Source organism: Rhinopithecus roxellana, chromosome 1 (genome assembly GCF_007565055.1).
Source record: "Rhinopithecus roxellana isolate Shanxi Qingling chromosome 1, ASM756505v1, whole genome shotgun sequence".
NCBI classification, from domain to species: Eukaryota; Metazoa; Chordata; class Mammalia; order Primates; family Cercopithecidae; genus Rhinopithecus; species Rhinopithecus roxellana.
Window position 1 is genome coordinate 187,846,610 of NC_044549.1, and position 24,704 is coordinate 187,871,313.

Below are 24,704 nucleotides of genomic sequence, written 5' to 3' on the forward strand. Positions count from 1 at the left end.
ACAATTAGATACATAACGTACTTGATACACAAATGATTGAATGTCAGGCCACCCTCCCACCTCCCATCCTAGACCCAAGCCTGTGCCTCTGGAGAGAAAGGAGAGAAACCAAGGTGAAACTTCAGGACTAAATATGAAGACATGTGGCTGAATTTATCCACTCTGCCCATGGGTGGCACCAGGAGAAGTTGGCTTCAGAAGCCCTGGAGGAAAACTGAGCACATTGGGCAGTGAAACTTCCCCCAAACAGACGTTTTGAACACATATCACTTTATTGGCATGGCTTTGTTTTAAGAAAAGGAAAAGAGACAAAGCCAAGAGACAGACTCTGCTAACAGATGCCTGGGGGTGGCTGGACATTTTTGCCTCATGCTGTGCAAAGAGGGGGATCCTGGCCCACACATCCACACCGCTCATTCCTTGGGACAAGGTTGTCTGCCTGGGCCTCACTGCACCTTCTTGAATACTTGCTTGCAGACCACACCTTCCACTCTCATCTCCTGAAACAAAAGCAGATGTTGGTCATTGGCCAAAGCAGAGTCACACTTATGGCAGGAACTCTAAAAACACTCACTGGCTTTTATTTTTCCCCAAGAGTTGGTTTAAGTAACCAATTGTTTGGAAAGACAGTTAAACTGTATGGTGGAGTGCTCTGCAGCACCCTACAGACAGAGCTGGCTGAGAGGAAGAGTTGTGGCTCAGAGCTGACCAACAGGACCCCTTGACGCTTCCCCTCCCTAATCACCTCCCGCTGACCCAGACTGAGATCATATCTTAGAGAAGCTTAGAGAATCCTTCTTGGCTTTGGCCTATACAATTTGGCATGGTGAATATATACATCATTTGAGAGCAAATGTCGGTTCTGTCACTTTCTAGATGTGCAATTTGGACATGTAATCTAATCTTTCAGAGTCCCCATGTCCTCATCTCTAAAATAAGAGCCATAATCCTATTCTGAGAGAAGAGAAAGAGCTATAGAATGCAAAAGGGCTTAGCTCATTGCTGATGCTGCAGGGATATAACTCCTCACCTCTTCCCTCTGATTAGATGATTGGGTCAGCCTAGAGCTTGAAAATATATTGCTTGGTTTTTAAAGTCACTCAGGCATCTTTTCCAGGCCCTTGGAAGAGAAGCTTCAGAACAGAACCAAAGCCCAGCCATGGTGCCTTCTTCCAAGGTCCATCTGGACCTCAACAATGACCAGGGCCTCTGGGGACCCAGCCTGACCCAGCCCAGGAACCTACCAGGTGCAGCTCATCACCCTCAATCCACTGGGTCCAGCCACGCCCCTCCTTCTCGCCCTTCTGCACACACTGGAGCTTGTCTCCGTCCCAGCTCACTGTTGTCTGCCAAGCAAGAGATACATTTGTCAATCCGGGGCAAGCCGGGAGCTCCTGGGGGCTGGGGGAGGGGCAGCTCCCAAACTTGATAATCCAGGATGTGCTCATGTCAATTGCATTGTAGAAAATTTGCAGCCTAATACTCCCTGTCCACCACATGCTTTTATTAAAGTATGTAAATCAGTTTTAAAATTTATGAAAACCTCCATAAATTTTATTTAAAAGGGTAATTAGGAGGGAAAAAGTCATTGGAGTGGTGCTGTCACTGCAAGCACTGAGAATGGGGCTAAGGTGGGGAGGAGGGCCTGAGGGCTGAGCACAGCCAGGTGTGGGGGGTGAAGGATGTTTTCCAGAATCTTATGGTGAAGGGCAGACTTCTCAGAGTACCCTGACCATCCCCAGACACTTCATTCACCCATTCATTGTTTCAACCTATGCTAAGTCCTGGGACACCAAAAAGACCCCACCCCTGCCCTCAAAGCACTCTTCATCTTACAGGGAGAATGACCTTAGATATCAATAACCCAGTGAAGGTACAAATGGCAGCTGTTAGCTACCTGCCTGCTCTGCCAGGCAGTCTCTGTGCTGTCTCTGAAGCCTCATGCCTGTCCACGTGAGCATGGATTAGCATCTCCTTTTCACAGATCAGGTTCAGGGACTTGCCAAGTTCACCCATGTTGTTCAGTGGAAGAGCCAGGTCTGAACACAGATCTGTGGGGCTCTGAAGGCCCCCACCCCAATGGACTAAATTGTTTCTTGAAGTGTTCAGGGTCACCAGGGTTACCGACCAGAGGCTGTGGGAGCCCAGGTGAGAGTCCAGGAAGTGGGATTCCCTAGGGCTGGGCCCTAAGGGGAGAAGAATGGAGCTGAAGGAGAGGAAAGGAGGCACTGTGGAGAAAAGTTGCCAGTAGTCCATCACGGGGTGAAGGCCCGAGGTGGGACAGCAGGAAGTACGCTTGGGAGTTCATCAGGAGGGCACCAGGGAACTGAGGAGGAAGGGGAGGAAGATCCCACAGGCCAGCCTGGGCTTGGCAGAGCACAGATGAGCACTGTGACACCCTCTACACCCCACATTTGGGTCCCCACATCTTCCCTGAGCACTGCGAGCCTTGCCATGTGCTGGGCATGCTGAAGGGAAGACAGGCAGAAGGAGGAGGCCCAGCCTGTGTCCTGGGGAAATCTCAGTCTTAGTGGAGCAGGAAAGGCCCACCCAGCAACACGGGGCTGAAAAAAGTGTTGGAATTCAGAGGCAAGGTGATCCTGTCACCCCAGCATAGCCATGAGTGTGCCCTAGACTGAGACACATGTCACAGACATGGGCACAGAGAAAGCGCAGTGGGCATCGCTCATATTTGGGGCTGCCCACCTTCTTTTGAATAGCCATCCCATATGGGGCAGTTCTGTTATGAACCTGGCCTCCCCACAGTAGTGCTCAGCACTCTGTTTGCCCCTCGCTCACTGTGTAGCTCTCAGCAAATCCATCCCTTCTCAGCGCCCCTGTGCTCGCATCTGTCACACGGGGACATTAACTCAGGCCTTGGATGTAGAGAGCTAAGGTTCTAGGATCCTTGTGTTCCCTGCCATGCTCAGTTGAGTCAGGACAGTCAGTAACAGCCTGATAAAGGATTTGGGAGAGGAGACTTATGAGAGATGGGTGTGGTGGTAGTGGGGCCACTCCCTGCAGGAGGACCTCCCCACCCCATGCCTCCGTCCTGGGCCTGCTGATCACTACTGCCCCCTGCTGTTGGGGTGAAGCCTGCAATGCGACACATGGACGAGGGAGGCAGGTGGAGCCACATGTGCTGCCCCAGCTTTGCATAGGAATAAGTCTGGCCTCTGCTCCAGAGAGAAATGGGGCATAAAAGGACTTGGGGGGCAGATCCTCCTCTGATCCAGAAATTCACTCAGGGCACAGTCTAGTCCCAGGCCAGAGAGAAGGCAAAACATAGTGTGGTTAATGTGTGGTGAGACATGTCATGGGTAAAGACTACTCATGACCTCATGCCATAAATAAGACAGGACGCCCATTCACTTATCCATGCTCCTTCCATGCCAGGCCTGTAGAGGGAAGTGGGGACCCAGAAATCAGTCCTCAGCTTCAAGAAGCTCATAAGAACACTTGGTTTCCTCATCAACTGATCTTCTCTTCGTGTGTTTAATCCAGAAGGCTACTGTGCATAAGAAGGGCTCCAGATTCACTCAGAGGCACAAGAGACAATTGCTTGTTTTCAGCTATGACATACATTTTTGCCTCTTCTGGAAATATTAGTCAGGAAATATAGTCATAGTCTTTGTATTGGGAAAAAAAAAAAAAAAAAAAAAACACCAAAGAAGAAAATAGTAATAAAAATGATACATGTAGTTTTGTTTATTTAGAGATGATTGCTCTAGGCCAGGCATGGTGGCCCATACCTGTAATCCTAGCACTTTGGGAGGCCAAGGAGTGTGGATCACCTGAGGTCAGGAGTTCGAGACCAGCCTGACCAACAGGGTAAAACCCCATCTCTACTTCTCTACTGGAAATACAAAATTAGCTGGGCATGGGGGTGCATGCCTGTAATTCCAGCTACTTGGGAAGCTAAGGCAGGAGAATTGCTTGAACCTGGGAGGTGGAGGTTGCAGTGAGCCAAGATCATGTCATTGCACTCCAGCCTGGGCAACAAGAGCAAAGTTCTGTCTTAAAAAAAAAAAAAAAAAAAAAGAAAAAAAAAAGAGATAATTGCTCTAACATTGTATATATTACAATATACAGTAAATTTCCATCCACTCTTTTTTTTTCTATCTATCTACATGTTTCTGTTTTATACAAAATTAGAATTGCATCATTTATGGTTTTGTATCCTCATTTCTTCATTTAATTGAAGCAATTTCCTATCTCAACAAATATTCTCCATAAGCATTATTTTAATTGCTACATAATATTCTAGGAAGTAGCTACATAGTGTGTGTGTGGCCCACCACAAAATGAAAATGAGGGGTCATTTGTTCAAAATCATTAAGAATTTTAAGCTGGTGACAGCAGAGCATTAAACCAAGTGAGGGGCCTTCTGAGCCTGGGGCCCTGATGGACTGCCTTGGTCACAGGCCCATGAAACAGTCCCTGATAGTATTTGATTATACATACGTACTGTTATTTAGCCAATTACCTATTTTGGACATTTAAGTTATTTATTTATAATTCTGTGCTACTATAACTAAGACTTCTTTGTATACACAGTTTTGAACACATTGTTCCCTTAGAAGAAATTTCCAGAGGAGGAATTGTTGCATCAAAGAGTGTGCATATTTGAAAAGCTTTTGATGAGTATTGCCAGTTTTATCTCCAGAAAGCTCACACCTATTTACCTTCCAACACCAGGGTCAGAGAATGACCATGAGAGAGATGTTTATTAATGGTAAAGCTGGCTTTTGCTCCTGGGGCTACTGTGTCACCATTTCCAGATCGCTGGCATCTTTTAACAGGGGCCATCTGGATATAAACAATAACAATACCTTAGCCCAAAAGAATGACAGATGGCAGAATTTCAGGCAGCTTGACAGCTTGAGGCATAGAGAGAATAGAAGCCTGTTGGGGTGTAGAGGAGCCTTTCTGAGAGCCCTACAAACCAGGCCTCTTAAAGGGAAGGATCCCTATCACACGCATGCTACATCAGTCTCCAAGGAAGCCTTTCTTAACCCCAAGCTTCTATTGACTCTGATACTGGGTGAGTTGGACAAAGCAGAGATTCTTCTTCTTTGTATTGGATGTAGAGGGGTGGCTGAGCTCGGAGAGGTTCCACGACTTTCTCTGGTCACCTAGTAAATGAGAGAAAGAATCTGGGCTGGAACATGGGCTTTGCATGACTTGGTGCCCACTTGTTTCCCAGTCTAGGGCAGGGCACCTGCCAGGTGCCCAGAAGATGGTGGCTAAAATCGTTGGGGGCTACAGAAAAACACATGGACATTGGGCTAAGACTCTGAGCAGTCTCCTGGAGGAACACCCTTAAGTTCATTCCAGCCATTCTGGGGGTATGGGTGCTGGGAGTCAGAAAGAGGTCTTAAAGGTTTCTGCCTATAAAGAGGTCCCCACAGAGAAGTGCCCAGGCTGTCATGGCCTCAAAGGAGTTTCTACAAATGGGAGGGGCATTCTAGGCAGAGTGAATAAGTATGCAAGGGTAGGAGATGATGAGGGAGAAATGACAACAGTCAGTGCTGTAGAAGACTATCCTGGAGTTAAGGAGAGGAGGAACTAGGTTGTTGGGGGGTGGTGGGGAGATGGGGCCAGAATATCAGACTGAAAAACCCAGACTGTGGCCTGGAGCATGTTTTCAGTGCCCGTCTTTGCTGCCTGTGCTGTTGGGTAGAACCATCCAGGAGGGCAGGTGGGCCAGGGAATTGGTCAGGCTGTCCTCTGGGTTAAAGAATCCTGGACGCTCACTTGCCATTTATACTTGATTCCTGGTCCCTGCCTGCCTCCTACTATACCACCTCAACCTATATCAGCTTGACCTAGTATCGGCAGCAAAGAACATGGTATCAGATAGAGCTGGGTCCTCTGTTCCTGACTATGTTGGATGACACTGGGCAACTGGATTAACCTTTCTGAGTCTCAGTGCCCTCAATTGCAAAAGAAGGCTAAACGATACCTACTGTGGTAGACTCTTCCACTGGTGACTCCCGAGACACATGATATTCAAACCCCTGTGAAGTCTCCTCCTACATCACCTTGGTTTGGCCATGTGACTTGCTCTGGCTAGTGGGACATGAACAAGCATGATGGAAGCAGTGCCTTTATAAACTTGCATGCTGGGGGCTTGTCCTCGTGGAACCCTCCCCTCTTGAAACTCAGCTGCTATATTTTAAGGCAGTCCAGGCTACTCTGCCAAAGAGGAAGGCCACAAGGGGAAGCCCTGGGGGATGGGAGAGAAGCCACTTGGAGAAGAGTTGAAGTGCCCCAACTGAGCTTTCAGCTGAACACAGCCACAGGCAGCTGAACTGTGCAATTAACCAACAGAATCATGAGAATTATATGGTTGTTGTTTTAAACTATTAAGTTTTGGGGTAGTTTGTTACACGGTATTAGATAAACAAAGCACCTACTTTACCAGGTTGTTCTGAGGATTTGAGAAAACATACAGAAAATGCATAGGGCTGGCATGTAGGAGGCACTAGGTAATGGTAACCATGATGCCCAGAGCTTAGATAAAGATGGGTTTGCTTGTCAATGTTGAACAACAATGAAAGCCTTTTTTTTTTTTTTTAAGAGTTGGAGATTTGTGAAGCAGTGATTGACATGCTATTCATCATGGCCAAAGTTTTGGAAGTTCCTTCTCTTTCTAGGATACTCAGATCCATGAGGAGACCTGCAGGGGCTGCCTGCTGAGCACCAGTATGCCTGCTTCCTTTATATGTTAACTGGTCTTTGTTTAAGCACAAGATCTGTTTGAAGACTCCCCACTGATAGCTGGGATGGCTCAGCAATGTGATTTAATTCTCCCACTCTTCCCATGTTCACTTTTGGTGGGACTGGATTTTTCATTTTAAGCTTTTTATCTTGTGGGAATAAACTAGTTATTTCAAAGAGAATCTGATTTGTCATAAGAACAGAAAAAGGAGGTGTGGAGCCAAGGAGGGGGACTATCACTTAAAAACCAATGACAAGGAAAAGGAAATAAGTAATGTTGGAAGATGAAAGCCTAACAAACAATGATAATTCATTTTCTTGTGACACAAAGTGGAACTTATGAAAACAACTTTCCCAGGACCCAATAACTTATTCTACCACCTCCCTCTGAAGTCAGCAGCCAGCTGTCTTTGCTAGATCAGGAGCAGTGAATGTTTGGGGACAAGGATTCAGCCAGATCTGAAAGGGTCATTAAATGGTCATTTAATCTGGTTTCCTAGATTAATCCAATTAATCAGGGTCTAATGGAAGAATTTCAGGTAGGAAGATATTCCTGATGCTTTTCAAGTCCCACAGAAAAGGCAGGTGGCTGTGGGGATGGGGTGAACATGGGCACAAACCAAGGAGGCTAGACAGTGCTGCTTCTCCCAACCCCCATACGGGCTCTGGGACCACCTTAAAAATGAAGCCCAGATAATCCAAGAGCAAGGAGGAGGGATGGCCGTCTTCAGCTCACCTCCTCACCAGAACTTTTCATCCCATACGTCACCCAAAAGTCTGCAAATGGACTGGAACCAGGGACGCCGGTTGGAAAGTGAAGCCAATCTAACTTTTCTATTAAAAACTAACAATAACCCCCATCACCTTGGCCTTGCCAGCAGTTTACATAGAGAGACATGTGCCAACAAATGAATGAAGACAGCTTTGTACCACTATGACAAGGGATTTTTACTTCAGAAGCCATTTTCCAGCTCCTCTGACCACTTAGAAACCCCAGCTGTCACTGCTGCATGGGACAGTGACACAAAAAGCCCAGCTCCCACAGACAGCCTGAGTGGGTGTCTCCCAGGGATGTTTCAAGGCCCACTTGCCCCACTCAGGTGACTTACGCTGGGAGTGCCAGACAATTCCCACTAAATGGAACCATCCCTTGGCAGTGACCTGGTATGACCTGCAAATGGTGGGAACTCTATTTGGTATCAAGAAACTTGTGACATTCATTAACACTCCCATGCCAAAACACCACTCTCAAGAGTAGGGGATGATGGATCACTCACAGCCCTCCACCTGGCCCTAGTAGTCCCTCTGTTTACGGATCCACCTCTGGAGGGCTGGGACTGAATTCTGTTGTCTCTGTGGTTCCAGAGCCAGGTTATAAGAGGTGAAGCCTTGCCCATGATGATACTGCCTGCAAAGGCCAGAGCCAGGACTGACCCAGGTCTGACTCCAAAACCCACGCTCTTTAGATTTAGGGAAAAATTTCAAAACCAGACAGTGAGTAGATACTTTCTCTGCATAATGTAAATTGCTAAAAGATGCAAATCCTGGAGTTTGATTTGAAAGTGTGCTTCTCCTTTTGAGGCTATGTGTGTTCCTGGGACAATTAGAGGGTTTTCAGCATCTGGTGCTTGTGTTAAATAAGTGATCAGGAGGGAAAAGTAGGGAAGACAACAGAGAACCTGCCAGGTGCCAGGTACTGTGCTGGGAGCTTTCCACAATGTTTCACTAAATCTTCAAGCTTTAGAGCTGATAAAATTTAGGCTTCTATAAGTAACCAGCCCATCACCAAGGGGTTAGGGCTTGAGCCATAACTTGAACCCAGTTCTCTCTGGCTAAAAAGTCCATGAGCTGCCCCTGAGGCCAGGCTGGTGAATGGGTGAGTAGCGGCTCCTCTTCTCTGGTCCATTCCTGGGGGGCTGGAATAATCTAAACTCAGCACATTCAAGAGGAAAAGCCAGTTTCACTCTAAAAGCAGACTAAAACCAAATTAATAAGGCCTTAAAATGTGAACAAGTAATTAGAGACATAATAGATGTTCAAAGAAACCACTATAAATAGTATAGCCACAAGGCTTTTGTGAGCATGAAAGAATGCAATTCTAATACCATGAAAAAGCTAACAGCAAATAACACAATTCTTAAGACAAACAAAATGAGAAAATGTTAAGACTAATAATCTTGACATGTTATAGTTATTTTTCCTTAAACAATTCAGAAAGTTCCTAGAGTCAATTTAAACCATTGGAGTGCCAAGGCCAAGGTTCTGGATAAGGACATGGGAACAGGACTGGAGAAGGTCACAGGGCCCTGTGGAACTACACTCATTCATCCCAGGGACCTAGCACTTAGGGTGGCCCTAAGGCTGGGCTGGACAGGCGATCACCTGAGGTCAGGAGTTTGAGACCAGCCAGACCAACATGGTGAAACCCTGTCTCTACCAAAAATACAAAATTAGCTAGGCGTGGTGGCACGTCCCTATAATCCCAGCTACTTGGGATGCTGAGGCAGGAGAATTGCTTGAACCTGGGAGGCAGAGGTTGCAGTGAGCTGAGATCACGCAATTGCACTCCAGCCTGGAAAACAAGAGTGAAACTCCGTCTCAAAAAAAAAAAAAAAAAAAAAAAAAAAAGAGGAAGAAGAGGAACAAGGGAGTCCCAGGCAAAGGGAACAAGCACAGGCAGTTGCAGGAAAATCAGGGACAGCAGGGTCTACATGAGGGAAGCTTCTACATAGGTTTTGCCCAGCTTAACTCTGTGGGTGACCCGCCCCACGAAGGCTGACCCTGTACCTCCAACCCAGAATTTACTGGGGAGATTGTTCACAGCCTCTCTTCTTCCTCACAGTATGTCTTCATGCTCCAGCTGGCCAAACCTGGTGCCATGGAAAATCCAGCGCAGCCAGTGCTGGATCTGCTACCTGGGGCCAGTACAAGGAATTGGTGTGTTATCAGTTCCATCAGCACAGGCAGGAGGGTGGAAATGGGGAGTAGGGTGGGAGAATAAGAATTAGAGAGGGGACATCCTGTCAGAGAGTGCTTAGGAGGGGCACTGAAGGCCTCATCCCTTCCATGGGAATCTCTGGCCTTTATTTTATATATATATATGTTTCAAGGCAAATAGAAATAAATGGCTCCCAGAAGATAAGAGGTGCTAGATCAGTAACCAGGTAACCAGGGAAGAGTGAGCATGTCAGGATCTCTTGACGAAGAACTCCTTGGGGTCTGGGATCCTCTTATTCACTGCAGGACACCAGCCCCCATGTTAGAATCTATGGCAGAGAAAATGTGCATTCCCATTTGTTGAATGAATGAATAGCAGAAAACATTCTGGTGGCACTCTTGCATTGAACACCACGCTTGCTCCAGGCAATGTGGCTGTTTCTTCCTCACAGGTAAGCCTTATAGAAAGGGGCTAGCCATCGGAGTGATTTGACCCTGAGTCTCTAGGGCTCAGAGTGCTTAGGCTCTATACTCAAAGACGCGCAACTAGGAATAGTATAAAACATGGTTTAAATCCTCTCTGCCCAGCTCTGAGCCCATGGTCTGCCTACTGTTCCCATGTGAACATTTTGCTGGCATGAATATTATGGTCATTGAATATCACCTGGTAGGCTGCGGGCCTGGTCTGGCCCAGCCATGGGACAGCTGCCTGCCTGCCAAGCTGGGCATTCAGGAGGGACCCAGTGATAGCCTTGGGTAGAGGCAGACCTGAACTGCAGGTTCCCACCTCTTTCTTGCTGGGTGACCAAAGCAATTTACTCCACCTCTCTGAGCCTTCGCTTCCTCATCTGCAAAATGGGGCTAGTGAGCCCAGCCACAGAGCAGAGCCATCCGGATGAAATGAAACGAGGTTTCAAGGACCTATGTCAATGCAGCACACACAAAACGCTCAGTAAGCAATAATTCCTCTCCACTCTTGGCCTAGTCCAGTTTGTTCCCTGTTCCCTGTGGGTGTGGAGAGGCAGGTGCCTTTTTAGGCCAGCCTCCACTCTCATAATCCTGCTAGCTCTTCTCTGGTTTGCCAGGTATCCCTTCATACACGTGACCACCCCCAGAATTGGTCTTCTAGAGGTCACAGATCAGTGTGAGAGGATGAATCATAACAGCTCATACTGATGGGGCAGGGGCACTGTGGGTTTTCTCACACACCGTTCACCTAATCCTCACCACAAAGCGGGTATCCCCTATTTCATAATTATCCCCATTTCACAGACAAGTAAAGGCACAGAGAAGTGAAGTAACTTGCACAAGGCCACCCACTTTGTAAGGGGCAGAAACGAGATCCCAAAGATGACAGTCTGGGCTGGTCCGGCTGGTCTAGCTCTGGAGTCGAACCAGTTACAGCTCTGTCAGACTGAGTCATTTCCTTCATGTATAAGATAGGAAGAATTTTGGCATCTTTATCATAGAATTATTGTGAGGATTAAAAGAATTAATGCATGGAAAGTGCTTAGAAGAATTTTTGGCACATGGAATACCTAACAAACATGCGCTATTATTAAATGGCAATTGCATCTTGCAGTGATATGGTCAATGACTACCATTTATTCTCAGGTTCTGCTATTTTCACTTAACATTCTTTTAATGAACACATTGGAGCCCACTGAGCCCATGATGGTGTGGCTGCTGCTGTGTAGAATCTCAGACACATTAACTAGCATCACAGGTGCCCTAAAAGCAGCACCTGAAGAGAGAGGCTGCAAGGCAAAGGAAGGGCACGGTGGTGGGATGGGGAATCAGGATGGGATGAACAGAGCAGATAAGCCTGGGCTGGGTCTTGACCAGTGGGTAATTCTCCTCCCAGAGGAAGAGGCAAAGAAATACCTCAGGGAAGTGAGTAGAAGGATGCAAAGAGGATGGCAAGTGAAGACTCTGACAAATGGCGGGATGGGGCCAAGCATAAGGAGTGAGGGAGAGACAGGCAGGGCCATGATCTGAAGAGCCTGAGTGCCATCTGGCTTTTACCCGTCAGCACTGGGAAGCCCTTGGGAATTTTGAGCTGGGGAGTAGCATGATCAGGATTTCCTTTCTAAAAAGGGAGGGATGGGCTGAAGTGTTGAGCATGGTAAAATGGAGATCAACGTGAAGATACTGCAGTAATTAAACGAAATAATCCATGGAAAGCGCTGAGCCTGGCACATAGTAAGCATGAGAGATGTTAATTGTTATTATTATTACTGGCCTGAGATATTCAGAGCAGTGGGAATGGAGAAAAACAGGAAGAGACGTTAAGAAGCAGAATCTATGAAATTTGGTGACTGAATGCCTATAAAGACTTTTCATTTACCTTCATAGTGATCATTTACATGGCTATGTAGTGGTCTATGGAATTAAAAAGCCACAGTCTTTCTAACCACCCATAGTTATTTGATATTTAGGTATACCAGCAGGATATAGCCTGTTCTATAAACCATACAAATTAGGGAATCAGAGACATCCGAAGTCAGATCACAAGTCTGGGGTTAACCAGTAATGTGAATCTGGGCAGGACCTTTGGCTCTATGTCTGTAAAATGGGAGAGTAGCACCTCCCATCCAGGATTGTTAGGAGATTAAATAAACATAAAGTGACAGGACAGGGCCTACCGCATAGTAGGCCCTGAGATAGTGGTTATGCTTATGTGGGTTGTTGAGAATTATTATCACAGAATGACTAACAGATTCTTTTGTACAAATAGAATGATTTTCCTGGAACATAGTCCCATAAGTGGGATCCCTGAGTCAAAGAGTAAGATGATTTTCTGATTTATTGCACATTATGAGAAGATTATTATTATTATTATTTTCATTTTCTGAGTGCAGGGCCAGTTCCACTGTAAAGCTGGCAAAGGTAGGTTTTGGAGCCTGGGTTCCATGCCATCCCCACCTTCACACCCATCTTGTTTATACCATTGTTTCCCAGAGTACTCCTATGCTATCCTTGGACCCTCAGTTCAGGAATGACAGAGGGAAGAAAGAGGGAAACGGTGGCAAGAGGAAGGAAGAAAGGAAGAACTCATTAATCCCTGTATTAAAGGTAGCTGGCACCTTATGGTGCTTCTGTTCTTGGAAACTACCTGCCAAGTTGTGAGGAAGCCCAGGCAGCCAGCAGAGAGTGAGTGTGGGCTAGCCATCTGTAAAGTGGATCCTCTACCTCCCCACTGGCACGGCAGGCAGTAGGGACAAGGCATCCCCACTGAGCCCTGCCCAAATTGCAGATTTGTGAACAAAATAAATATTGTTGCGTTAGGGTACTAAGTTTCAGAGTGGTTTGTTACACAGCAACAGGAAATAGAAATAATTCATTACCACATTTAATTATCACGTAACTCCATTAGGTGGGTATTACCCTTAGCTCCTTTTACAAATGAGCACATTGAAGCTCAGAGGGATAAAGTACCCTTGCCAGGGAACCAGCTGGACGGCGGAATCAGGATTCAAATCCAGGTCCATCTCAAAGTCAAAGCTCCTAATTGCTCTGTTGCACCTCACACGTGTCCAGCTGCAAACACTATTGGTATCACTTACTTGGACCCTCAGTTACAAACCACTGTCCCCAGGCAGTCTTCATCCCCCACTACCCTGATCCTGGAACGGAGCTACACCTACCTATTCTCATTCATCCCCTAGAACTAGGCACCTTTTACCCCAGCACAGGTTTATTACATTGAATCATGATGAGAAAAATCACAGGAAACTAGGCACAGGCCAGCCGGCTTCCTTGTTTTTCTTTGTTCGTAGTTACCAAAAGCATGGTCCTTGAACCAACAGCATCAGCATCATCTGGGAACCTGTTAGAAAAACAAGTTCTCAAGCCTCAACCCAGACTTTCAGAATGAGGAACTCTAGGGGTAAGGCATGCTCAAATTTGAGAACTACTACTCTAACTACTTATGTGGGCCTTAGAGCTTGATCTCTGGAGTCTGAACGTCTTAGGAAGTTTTCAGATGCAAGTGACAGGAAACCAATTCACATAGCTTAAGGGGAAAGAAAAAAATGTATTCGTTAAAGTACATGGAAAGTCTAGGAATGGTGTGTCAGGAACTCTAGTAACCCTCTAATGTTGCATTCTCTCTGTCTCTATTGGCCTCATCGTTTATTTTCCTTCAATTGGATTTTTCCATGCAGCCAAAGAAGGTGGGGTAAGGGGACTGGCCTCAGAGAACTCGAAGCTTACGTCGTAACAGCTCATCAACCTTTAAGGGAATAGAACTCACCTGTCTCTCAGGGTTCCTAAATTAACTCCCAGGAAATGGTGACTGGCCCAGCTTGGGTCACATACACAAGTATGTGACAGGCCATGGGACACTGTGATCACTCTGGCAGAAGGTGCTCGTCCCAGAAGAGACAGTGTACTATGATTTGCAGTCCCACCAGGACCCAAAAGGTTGAGAAGGAGTAATTCCCACCATAAAGAAAACGGTGCTTCTCTTGGGTGGAAGGTGGAGAAGCAATGTTGGTCAGAAAAACAAACAGCTGTAATTCATTCAGTAAACACCTGGCCATCATAAGTGATTATGCCATGCCCCTCCATCTCGGGTATCACAGGCCCTGGATCTGTTCTGCACATAGTATTGTGGCTTTCTAAGCCCCTGTGCCCTGTACTATCTCTATGGTCCTCAGCTTTGCTTTGTGAGACACGCTGAGCAGCAATTATGATGCCCATTTTGCAGATATGAAAACAAAGGCAGTGTGTCTAATCATTTAAGGTCGCTGTCAGATAATGGAGAAGAATTCATATAGATGTTCTGACTCTAATACCAGTGCTCCTTTCACTCATTCTAGGCCTTGTCAAAACTGCCTGGGTTTACCTTCAGACGTGAGAAGGCTCAAAATAAGGAACTGAGGTGCTGGCCTTAAGCAAAGCTCTGTGGGAGACCTTGGGGTAGAGAGCTTTATAAACAGACTAATTAGAATTCTTCCTCTGCCACCAGCTAGCCCAAGGGTGACCTTGGGCTAAAAAGGCACTTCACTTCTTTGAGCCTCAGATTCTTATCTGTGAAATGAGTACAATGATACTTACTGAACAGCATTTGTTGTGGGGACCAAAGGAGAAAAAGTACAAAAAGCAATTGGGGCAGGCATGGCACTTAGTAAAGATTTAGTACATGTTATTTTCCTTTGTTCCTGCCTAACAAAACCCAAAACCCAGCAAAGCAGTGTGAGTTTTGAAAGCTACTTTGTGAATTTTATTTGGGTTGCTTTAATTCTTCTTTTTGTAATCCTCAAAAGCACGCTGCTGACACCGATTTCAAAGGTCGGAGAACTTTAGCTAAGACATGAAAGAGATCCTGTGTTTCTAGCCTGGAAAGGGCCCAGCTGAATGCCAGGTGCCTGATCCGGGCAGGGGCGGCTCTCAGAGGCTCCCAAATCCAACGGCATTCTCCTTGCTGCAGCCCAGGGAGTTAATTTAGCCAGTGGCATTGTGTGTGTGTGTGTGTGTGTTTTCTTTTTAACAAATCAAAAAATATCTTTAATGGGTCAAGAATAGGATCAGAAAGCTGTCAAGAGTTTAAACCAAAGTGTCAACAGTGCTTTGGTGGATTTCATGTATTACCATATATAATTAGATGGACGGATGGATGGAGAAATAGAAGGATGTAAGTAAGGAAGTCTAGGGAGGGAAGGGAAGGAAACATGGATGGTTAAAAAAGAACTTCGAAAATCTGTAAGTGCTTATATGGAAAAACGCGTAAGAAATATCATTGAGTTAAAATATGTAGAGAAGTGGATTCCTTTTTTCTTTTCCTTTCTTTCTTTTGGTTTTAGATAGAGACATTGACCAACTGCCCAATCAATAGATAGATCACTTATAAGTCTGAGGAAGATTTCCGGACAGATCCACCAAGTGGGAAATCAGGCTAAGTGGGGGAAGGGGCCCTTTTCAACCCATACTTTCTTGTGTTATTTGAATATTTTCCTTTTATAATAAAAACAAAGAAAGCGACAGCGGGGTGGAGGGCTGGGAGCAGAAGGCAGGCCCTGTGGAGGGGTCATCCTAAGTTCAACGCTGGATATGAAGTTGAGGCTTCAGCCATGGGGGGAGGCGCCAGTTCCCGGAGTGAACAAAGCCATCTCCTCCAGGAAAAACCTGACCTGGACACGGGGATGACAGATGGCCCCTCTGCCACCCCCACACAGCCAGGCTCATGGCTGTGATTCCTAGCCGAGGCTCAGTCTTCTCCCACAAAACCTGCTCATGCTGGGGGGACTTCGAGACAAAGAACCAAATCATTCTGAGGGACTCACTTGCTCAGGAGTGAGAAAACACTATCTGAAGTCAGAGCTTTCTCAAGAGCTTTCTCAAGAGCTCCCACCCTGCCAAAGCACATATGTGCTATATTCAACAAATGCTGCTGGTTCCTCGCTGGGCCTGATCGCACATTTTTATGGACAAAGGCATGCAAGGAAGCAATGGAGAAAAGCCCTGTGTCTGCTCAGCTGAGCCCAGACTTTATATATCTCTACCAAAATAGCGCCTGCTGTTTGCGGTCCCATAAAATCTGATTAGATCAGACTGGAAATGTGAGCCTAGTGATGCAGAGCCGCCCAGAACTGAGTCCCTCCACCCCTCCACCTGGGGAGAGAGCACAGAGCTATTTCAGGTGGTTCTGGGCATGGATTGCAATGTCCATAGGACTCGGGTGATGGGCCAAGCTGGCCCTCTACATGCCCATGGCCCTCTGCACCTAATTTTACAGTTTTTCCATTTTTTATAGAGATACAGGAACACAGTGTGTTTCTTTACTCCAGAGCAGTGATTCTTAAGCTTTAGTTGCATCAGAACCACCTGGAAGGCTTATTGAAACACAGATAGCTGGCCCCACTCCTGGAGTTTCTGATTCAGTAGGCCGGGGGTGTGGCCAGAGAATTTGTATTTCTAAGAGGTTCCCTGTGATGCTGCTGCTGCTGCTATTTCTACTTTGGGACCCACAGCTCTAAAGGAACCCACAGTGCAAACAGTGACAAATGGCCATTTGATCCTTGACTTCAGGTAACAGGATGGGCTGAAGACTGGGGTAAAGTAGGAAATGTAACATCTAGAGGGAGCGGCTGCAGCATTATTCCAGGGATCCACGCAGTGCAGGAATAAATGGGTGCCCAGTGTTTCCAGGGCCCTTCCTTTTCTTGTTGTTTTTGTTAAGAACAGCCAGAAAAATGGATTTTTCTGTGAAATCTTATAATCTTTGGCAGTTATTGGCAACTGACTCTGAAGTTTTTCAAACATTGTACAGGCCAAACAAAACACATCTGCAGGCTGGGTTTCACCCTCTGGCTGCAGTTCTAGAATACAGATAAGGTTCCCATGGAAAAGAGGCAGGATCAGAGATATGTGAGCCAGTGAGAGCCTCTGCCTTTTGGGGAGGGATGTCAGCCTGGTCACACCTCTCCCAGCAAGGACTCATAGACGCCTGTCAGGGTCACATCAAGTCTCCCTGCCAGGTTCTCCTGGCTCTCTTCTCTCCCAGGCACATCTCCCACTCCAGCCATGCTGAAGTCTTTGTGGACTGCTCCTCTCTCACCTCAGAAACTCCCTCCCAGCCAGGCTTTTCTGACCCCTGGCCTTTGTACATGTGGCTCCTGCTTACGGAAAAGCTCTTATCCTTTTCTCCGCATCTGCCCTAATTAGTCCTTTAAGGCCCCTCTCAGCTGTCACCTCCTCTGGGACTTTCCCCTTACCACTGCTTTCCTACTCCCAGCTGTGTGCTCCCCAGCCCACCATGCTCCCATCAAGCATTGGGCTGTAATAGCCTGAAGATGTGCCTGTCTCCTCCACTGGCCTGGGTGTCCAGAAGGCCTTGTTGCCTCCGCGACCCCAGGGCCAAGCCCACGGTCTGGTGTGGGACAGCTCTTGGCCTTGGCCTTTCTTTCAACCCCTTTCTGTTTGCCTGGCTACTTCCTGTCTATCCTGTAAGCCACAGTTCAGACTCCACTTCCTGTGGGAGCCTTCCCTGACCTCTCAAGACCAAGCAGGGAGTGCTTCTCTGCCTGTATCAGCACAGTGTCCACTACATCGTGACTGGCTGCTTCAATCCACCTCTCCCTTACACTGAACTCCATGAGGGCAGGAATCGTGTGTGATTTGACTCATTGACACAGGGGTTGCAAAGATGGTGGAAGCACCATGAGATGCTTGTGGCGTCCAGAGAGGAATGGAAAAAAGAGATGAACGACCGATCCCAAGTGAGAATGGGACTCCTGTAATACGCTGGGAACAAACTCCTCTGGGCCACTGCTCCTGGCTTGTGGGTACCCAGTGTGTGAGGCAGAGGGGGGTAGCAGTGAAAGTTATCTTTGGCAACCACCTTGTCCAGGACCCCTGGCGGCCCTCAGAGAGCTCAGCTGGTGGCCTCTGGGCACCCAGCTCCCCTCCATTCACAAGTCTCAGGCACGACAGCCGCTCTAATTCTATCATCCTACCCCCATCCAGCCATGTCCTTCCGGCAGTCCAAAGCAGCACACCACCCAGCAGGCAGCCCAGAGAGAAGGACTTTTCTGCACTGCATGGGGCTAGAGGAAGGCTTGAGCAGAGCAGAGGGGGTGTTCCATCTCCCAACAGGCCACAACAGGTGAGTGAATGTCTGTCTACTTGAGAGTGGGCATCCCTGAGTCCTGAGGCAGTGACAGTAACCATGCATCCCAGACCAGTTTCACTGGATTCATCCAGTGGCTGAATCTCCACAGTCTGCTCAACTACTGCTGATGCTCGATTGACGCTGATGCTGTATTGAGAAGAAAAGGTGGCCCTTGTCCTTTCCTTTGTATCCAAAACCCTCCCTTCCACCTCCCTGCTTTATTTTACAATGAAGCAAGAAGTCACCTCTTCCAGAAATCCTTCTGGGATCCCCTTCTCTGGGGAGTCCCAATCCCCTCACTCCCACCCTGTGCTTTTCTTTGCCACGCTGTGTTGAGTGTTGGTGTGCCTGCCTCCACTGCAAAGCTTTTGCGTTCCTGGACATCAGGGCCTGTGACATGCTCTGCTGTCCTGTGCCTGCTGTGGTGACCAGCCTGTGAGGGAAGCAGTATGTTCAGTGCAGTGGTTAACTCAAATCCTCCCTCTGCACTTCCCCAAGGTCACACAGCAAGAAATCCTGCCGTAGTTTTCTTATCTGTAAAATGAGACTGGAAAGGGTGTTGTGAAGATTAAGTCAGCTAATGTAACGTTTGAATAGCATCTGGCATGACAGTAAGCACTTGATGAGTACTATATTTGCTAGTATTACTAGGTGATCAATAAATGTTTCATGCGTTAAAGGATGAGGAAAGGAAGGAAAGAGCGAAGATAATTAGTACAAGCCAGCACATGCCAGATTGGTGGTGACCCAAAATAAAGGTTTGACGTGATCTGTGAGTTCCACAATAGTGAGTGGGGGCAAGGATTATTCTTAAGGAGCGAAGTTCTATGAGGTGTGCCAGGGAGCAGGTCTTGGGCAGTAATGAGAAAGGCAGATCCCGTCTGAAGGTCTCCCTTCCTATTGTGAGTCTTTCCTTTCTCAAGAGTCCTTGAGATTTTTAAAGGCACAACCTGACATTTCCCTACAACAATGGTGTTTTCTCCCATTAGTGGTCCTTCCAAGGCCGCTCCCTGCTGACTACCCCCTCTTTCCTATCATTCCAAATAGCAGACTCAGATACCAGTCCTGACTGCCTTCAGATGAATAGACAAGGTGGGGGAATGAGTCATCCAGGCTCCAGACGCCTATTCCCAGACATGGGCATCCCTTCAACTACAATCCTAACAGACCTCAGCTATCTTGTTTCTGCACAGACTACCAGCAGAGAAGCTGGCAGAAAGCAGGAGTGTGGGCTTCAACATCAGAAGGCCCAGGGCTCAACTCTCATCTCTTACAAGTCTCTTCCTCTCTCTGAACCTCAGTCACTGCATAACATGGGGTTACTTATCCCTCCCTCACTGTGCTGCGCTGTAACATGACTAGCACGGTGCTGGACACACAGCAGACCAGCAGTAAAGACCCTTGAAAATGGTGGGAGGGGATGGGTGAGGACCCCATCAATAAGCAAGGCGGCTCTGGGATGAACATAAGCCAGTTCTGAACCCAAAACTATAAAAAGGAGAACAAGAGTACCTTGACCTCCCAGTAACCAGATAATGCTGATGGGGGCCTGGGGCTGGCCTTCCGGAGTCTGCTGTGGCAGTACTAATTGCGATGTCCTGGGTCAGGAGCTTCTCACCCTTGTGGGAGGGAGCTCTTGGCCCTCCCCCTTCCCCCACTGCTGTTTCCTCTGGCCTGGGCTGGAGGGGCACTGACTTACTGATTAGGTGTCAGCTGTAAAGTTCAAAGAATGCTCAGCAGGCATTGGATGACAGGGTGGGGAAGGGGATGGCCGGGAGCCAAATCCCAGCTCTGGGGCAAGGATGGGCAGATCAGAGGGCTTCCAGCAGAGATCAAGGTGCTCCCAGCTTCCTGGAGTGACTTCACACTAGGTCATATTGAAAGTTTATACTTCAAAGGGGTTACCTGTGTTTCTTTTTTCTTCCCTCCTTTCTTTCCTTTTACCCTCCACCAGCCCATAGTCAGTGAGAGAACAGCATCAACAGACTTGCTTTGAACTCCAGCCCCTCCCTAGCTGTGCTACTCTGGAAATGTTACTTCATCTCTTTGAGACTGTTTCTTCATCTACAAAATGGGCATATTCATATCTCCCTCAAAGGCTGTGTGAGGCTTAGGTGAAGTCATGTGCATAAAGCACCGGGCAGAGTGCCTGAACGCCCTGGAGATACAGCACACGGCAGCCTTCATAACCATCACCTTCCAGTGTAGATAGAGCAGGATGCTTCATGAGTTGGTGCTGCCCACCATGGGGGCTGAGAGGAGGAAGTGTTTTCAGTCCCTCAGGCCCTTGCCCCCTCTCGGATGAACTAGCCCAGCCCTTGGTCAGGCCCCCCTGGGCAGGAGACACTGGGTGCACGCGAATCCTCACCATGCACTTGCGGTCATCTATGCCTGTCAAATCCTCCTCAAACTCCTTCCCAACCTGGAAGTCCATGATGTAGTTCCTAAAAGTACTCAGCGTGCGGATGATCATATGGTCACCGTCCTGCACGATCTCTTTGTCTGGCTTCAGCAAGTTGGCGATTTTGCGCAAGGCCACATTGACGTCTGCGGGTGGGGAGCGGGGAGAGCGAGCGGCAGAAAGTTGGCAGGAAAACTCAGAGAACCGTTCCCACGGTAGCTGGTCCCCAGGAGCCCTCTCCGCCCGCAAACACTGCTAGGGTTCCCGCTGGCTTTGCGCTGTCTCTGCGCACAGCCTGCCTGTGCCTCCCCGCGCCGCCCCCAACAAAGTTTTCTGCTCTTATGTCAGCCGTTTAAAAACAAAAACTAGCAAACCAAGCCACAGATTTACTAATGAAATTACCCACGTCCAGGGCCAACGAGCAGACATTTGCCACCGGTTAACCAACAACCCCAAATTCTCCAATCCGCAGCCTAGGGGCCGCCATGGCAGCGGTGGCCGAGGACGCCCTTTCTGGCGTCCGGGGGTACCAGACCTCGGCTCGCCGGGCCGGAGGCAGGCAGGCGGCGGCTCGGTAGGGCTCTAGGGAGCGGCCCGGAGCTGCTCGGGGGGCGCCCAGGGCGCAGCGGGCAGCGCTTACCCAGCGCGCGCAGGTACTCCTCGAAATTCTCGTTGGCCAACATCTTCCAGTACCCAGTGAAGTCGACAGGCATTTCGCGGAGTGACTGGAGCCAGTTGGCCACAAGCGGGCGGGACGGCTGGAGACTCTGCCGGGACAGCGGTTGCCGGTGCTACGCGGGTGGTGGGCGGCCCGGAAATGAGCGCCCTTCGGGGACAGGGGGCTCTGCGGGGCGGCGACAGCTGGATTCCGAGCGCGCACAAAGCCTGCGGGAGGATCCATTGTAGCCGTCGCTCCTCCCCGCTTAGCGAGGGCGGGCGCAGGGGCGGGGGATGTCGAAGGGTCAGGTTTGTCCAGGCCGCGCCACTTTCGTTTCTGACGTTCAGTTCGTTTCCCCTGCAAAGGGAGAGGAGAGGATGGGAGACGGGACGTTTGCTTTGTTGGCCGAACTCTTCGGCTCCTGGGGATTTCCTTCAAACGCCATGAACTTCTCACACTCAGCAGCCACTCGAGGGTTGGGAAACAGTCTCCTGGGGTTTGTACTGGCGTGATTAGGGAAAGAGGTCACTTACAGGCCTTTGTCTAAAGCCTCGCGCCGGTGGTGGCTGGGGTCAGGAAAGCTGGGCGGTTCAACTATGGGCGAGAAAAGTGGGGCACTTTCTACGTCTCTCCCGAAAATAAAAGAAAGGATCCCGGGCGCGGTGGCTCACGCCTGTAATCCCAGCACTTTGGGAGGCCGAGGCTGGCTGATCACTTGAGGTCAGGAATTCGACACCAGCCTGGGCAACACAGTAAAACCTCGTCTCTACTAAAAATACAAAAAATTAGCCGGGCGTGGTGGCGGGCGCCTGTAGTCCTAGCTACTCGGGAGGCTGAGGCAGGAGAATAGCTTGAACCCGGGAGGCGGAGGTTGTAGTGAGCCGAGACCGTGCCACTGCACACCAGCCTGGGCGACAGAGTGAGACTCTGGCTCAATACATACATACATACATACATAAAATGGTTGATGTTATTTGAAGTGTATGTTGCTAAAAAAGCCTTCTGGGTGATTCTGATGCACAATCAACCTTGAGATCCACTGCTGCTTTATGCAAATGTAAGCAATATACTGTTTATTAATGTTTCCTCCCGTTTCACCTAATGGCAGCACTGTACTCCACGGTGTTCTGGACTTTGCTTTATTCACTTAATATATTCTGGAGACCTTTCCATAATTGTGCATAGAAAGTATCCCCATTATTTTGCGGAGTATTCCATTGCTTATCCAGCTTGTCCCCTGATGGACAAACTATATTGTTCCTGATCTTTCACTATTAAAAGCAGTACTGCAATGAAAATCTTTGATCACATCTCCTTTGTCACCTGCGTGGGTATGTCATAGTGGTTTAACATGGCTGTATTTGCCACCAAGGCAATGACATAATCACATGGGCTGACTTTTTGACCCTCTTTTTCACTACGTTTTAAATTGCTTTTTGCACAGCCTAAGTGACAGCAGATAACATTTTCTTCCCCTCTAGCAACACACTCCCCAGGCTGCCTCCCTGGGGCTCACATGTATTCTCACAGTGCAGGTGGAATTAGGAGAAGACGTCTCTTCCTCGGGGTAGAGGCAGCTTCCTCCCAGGCAGTGACTTGGATTTCAGCCTTTCTCACCCTGTTTCCCTAGACTAGGGTTTGTTTCTTAACCTCTGTGCTACTGGCATTCTGGGCCACATAAGTCTTTGTTGTGGGGGGCTATCCTATGTATTGTAGGATGTTTAGTGGCATCCCTGGCCTCTACCCACTAGATCCCAGTGGTACCCAGACACAAAGATGTTGCTAGACATTGTCAAAGGCCCTGGGATGTGGGTGCTGGGTAAACCATCCCTGGTTGAGAGCCACTGCTCCAGGCCCCTGTTTCTCGCTGCTTCTTTGTCTGGCTCTGGGATGGTCAGGTCATCAGTTGTTCACAGAAGCACTGGCTCTGTGTCCCTCCCTAGCCAGCCCAGGGCTCATCTTGGCTGGGCACTCAGGGCAACCTGTCCCAGTCCTTCTAATCTGAAGGTGCAATAAGACACCTCTGCAAGGATGGATGGGGTCTGACCTGGGTTCTGCAAAGCATCTCACCAGGGCCAGCCATGCTTTGGGCTTCCTTGTCCTGACTTACCAGAATGGAGCATTGGTCAAAGGCTTAAGCAATGAACTGGCCATTCCTCGGTCACTTCCAACTAGTCTGAAGTCTTCTCCCTGCTCTCTGATGCTCTCTGATGCCATCCAGCCCAGATAACTGGATTTCTCATCCTCCCCAAACTTCTCCCTTTGTGCTGAATCTCCTGAGATGGTTTATGCCAAATGCCCAGCACAGTGCCTGGCACACAGCAGAGGCCAGTCTGTTCTGGCTCCCTGCCATGCTTGGAATGGCCCCTTCATGTTCGAGGGAGAGGCCTGCCCACCTCTCCAGTCCTTCTTGTCCATCCCAAAGAACCACAAGCCTACCATTCCTCCCTCCTCTGACCACTCTGGATAACTCCTGCTCACCTGACCTCACTTTTCTGACCTGGTCAGCTGAGCATCTAGCACTTAATTCAGCTGGTTTCACTCAGTTGCTGTCTGCCTCTTTGTCTAGTCTTCCAACTGGGTCAGTACGCTCCTGCCCTTCTGGGTCTCCTCCCAGGAGCACTCTCCCAGGCACAGCCCCTGGTGGCTGTGCTATTTCTTGCAGCAAAGGGTAGGCTGCATGTGTAGGCTTTAGAGGCAGAATGCCTGTTCTGCTGCTGGCTAGGTCACTGTCTACCAGAGTGATTTGGGGTAAGATACTTGGTCTCTTTGTGCCTCAGTTACCACATCTGTGAAATGGGGACACTCTGACTACCTCTCAGAGTGCTGAGAAGCAAAGGATGAGGAATCTACAGGGCGTGGCACTGAGTACTGTTCCAGATCCACTGCTATTTGAGCCAGAGGAGCCCTAGAAGGGAGAGAAAAGGCAAGGGAGAGAGAAGGGTGCTGGTTTGTGCTCCTCTTCTGGGGCTTTAAGATCAGTCTAATGAACTGAAATGGGAAATTCTCTTCAGAAGCATCAGGTACCATCAACGTTATCCTTCCTCAGCCCATGCTGTTATGCTTGATTTAATCCATTTGGTTCTCGATTTAGAAAGAAAAAGTATTTTTTGGAGCTCCTTTCTGTCTGGGTTAATCTTACTTGGGATGTGTGAAGCAAAGAAAGAGCAACTGAACACAATATGTAAAGAAGAAGGAGGGTGTCTGTGTGGGCTTGTAATCAGTGAGGGCTCCCTGGACAGGGTGAGACTCTAGCTGGAGCTTGAGGACAGCCAGGATCAGAGAGATGAGGAGGAAGAAGGATAGTCCAGGGGACCAAGGAGATAGGTGAGCAATGGAGTGCCAGAGTGCCAAAGCAACAGCCGACTTGT

General features: G+C 48.3%; 1 protein-coding gene across 1 annotated transcript; it reads right to left on the reverse strand.

Moving 5' to 3' along the window:
• Positions 1 to 249: 249 nt before the first annotated feature.
• RBP1 (retinol binding protein 1) lies at positions 250 to 21,582 on the reverse strand. Its single transcript, XM_010356584.2, is given in 5 exon segments — positions 250 to 500; positions 1,245 to 1,346; positions 20,643 to 20,821; positions 21,316 to 21,442; positions 21,445 to 21,582. Coding segments are annotated over 5 exon segments (594 nt in total). The 5' UTR covers positions 21,577 to 21,582; the 3' UTR covers positions 250 to 446.
• Between the last annotated feature and the right edge of the window lie 3,122 nt (positions 21,583 to 24,704).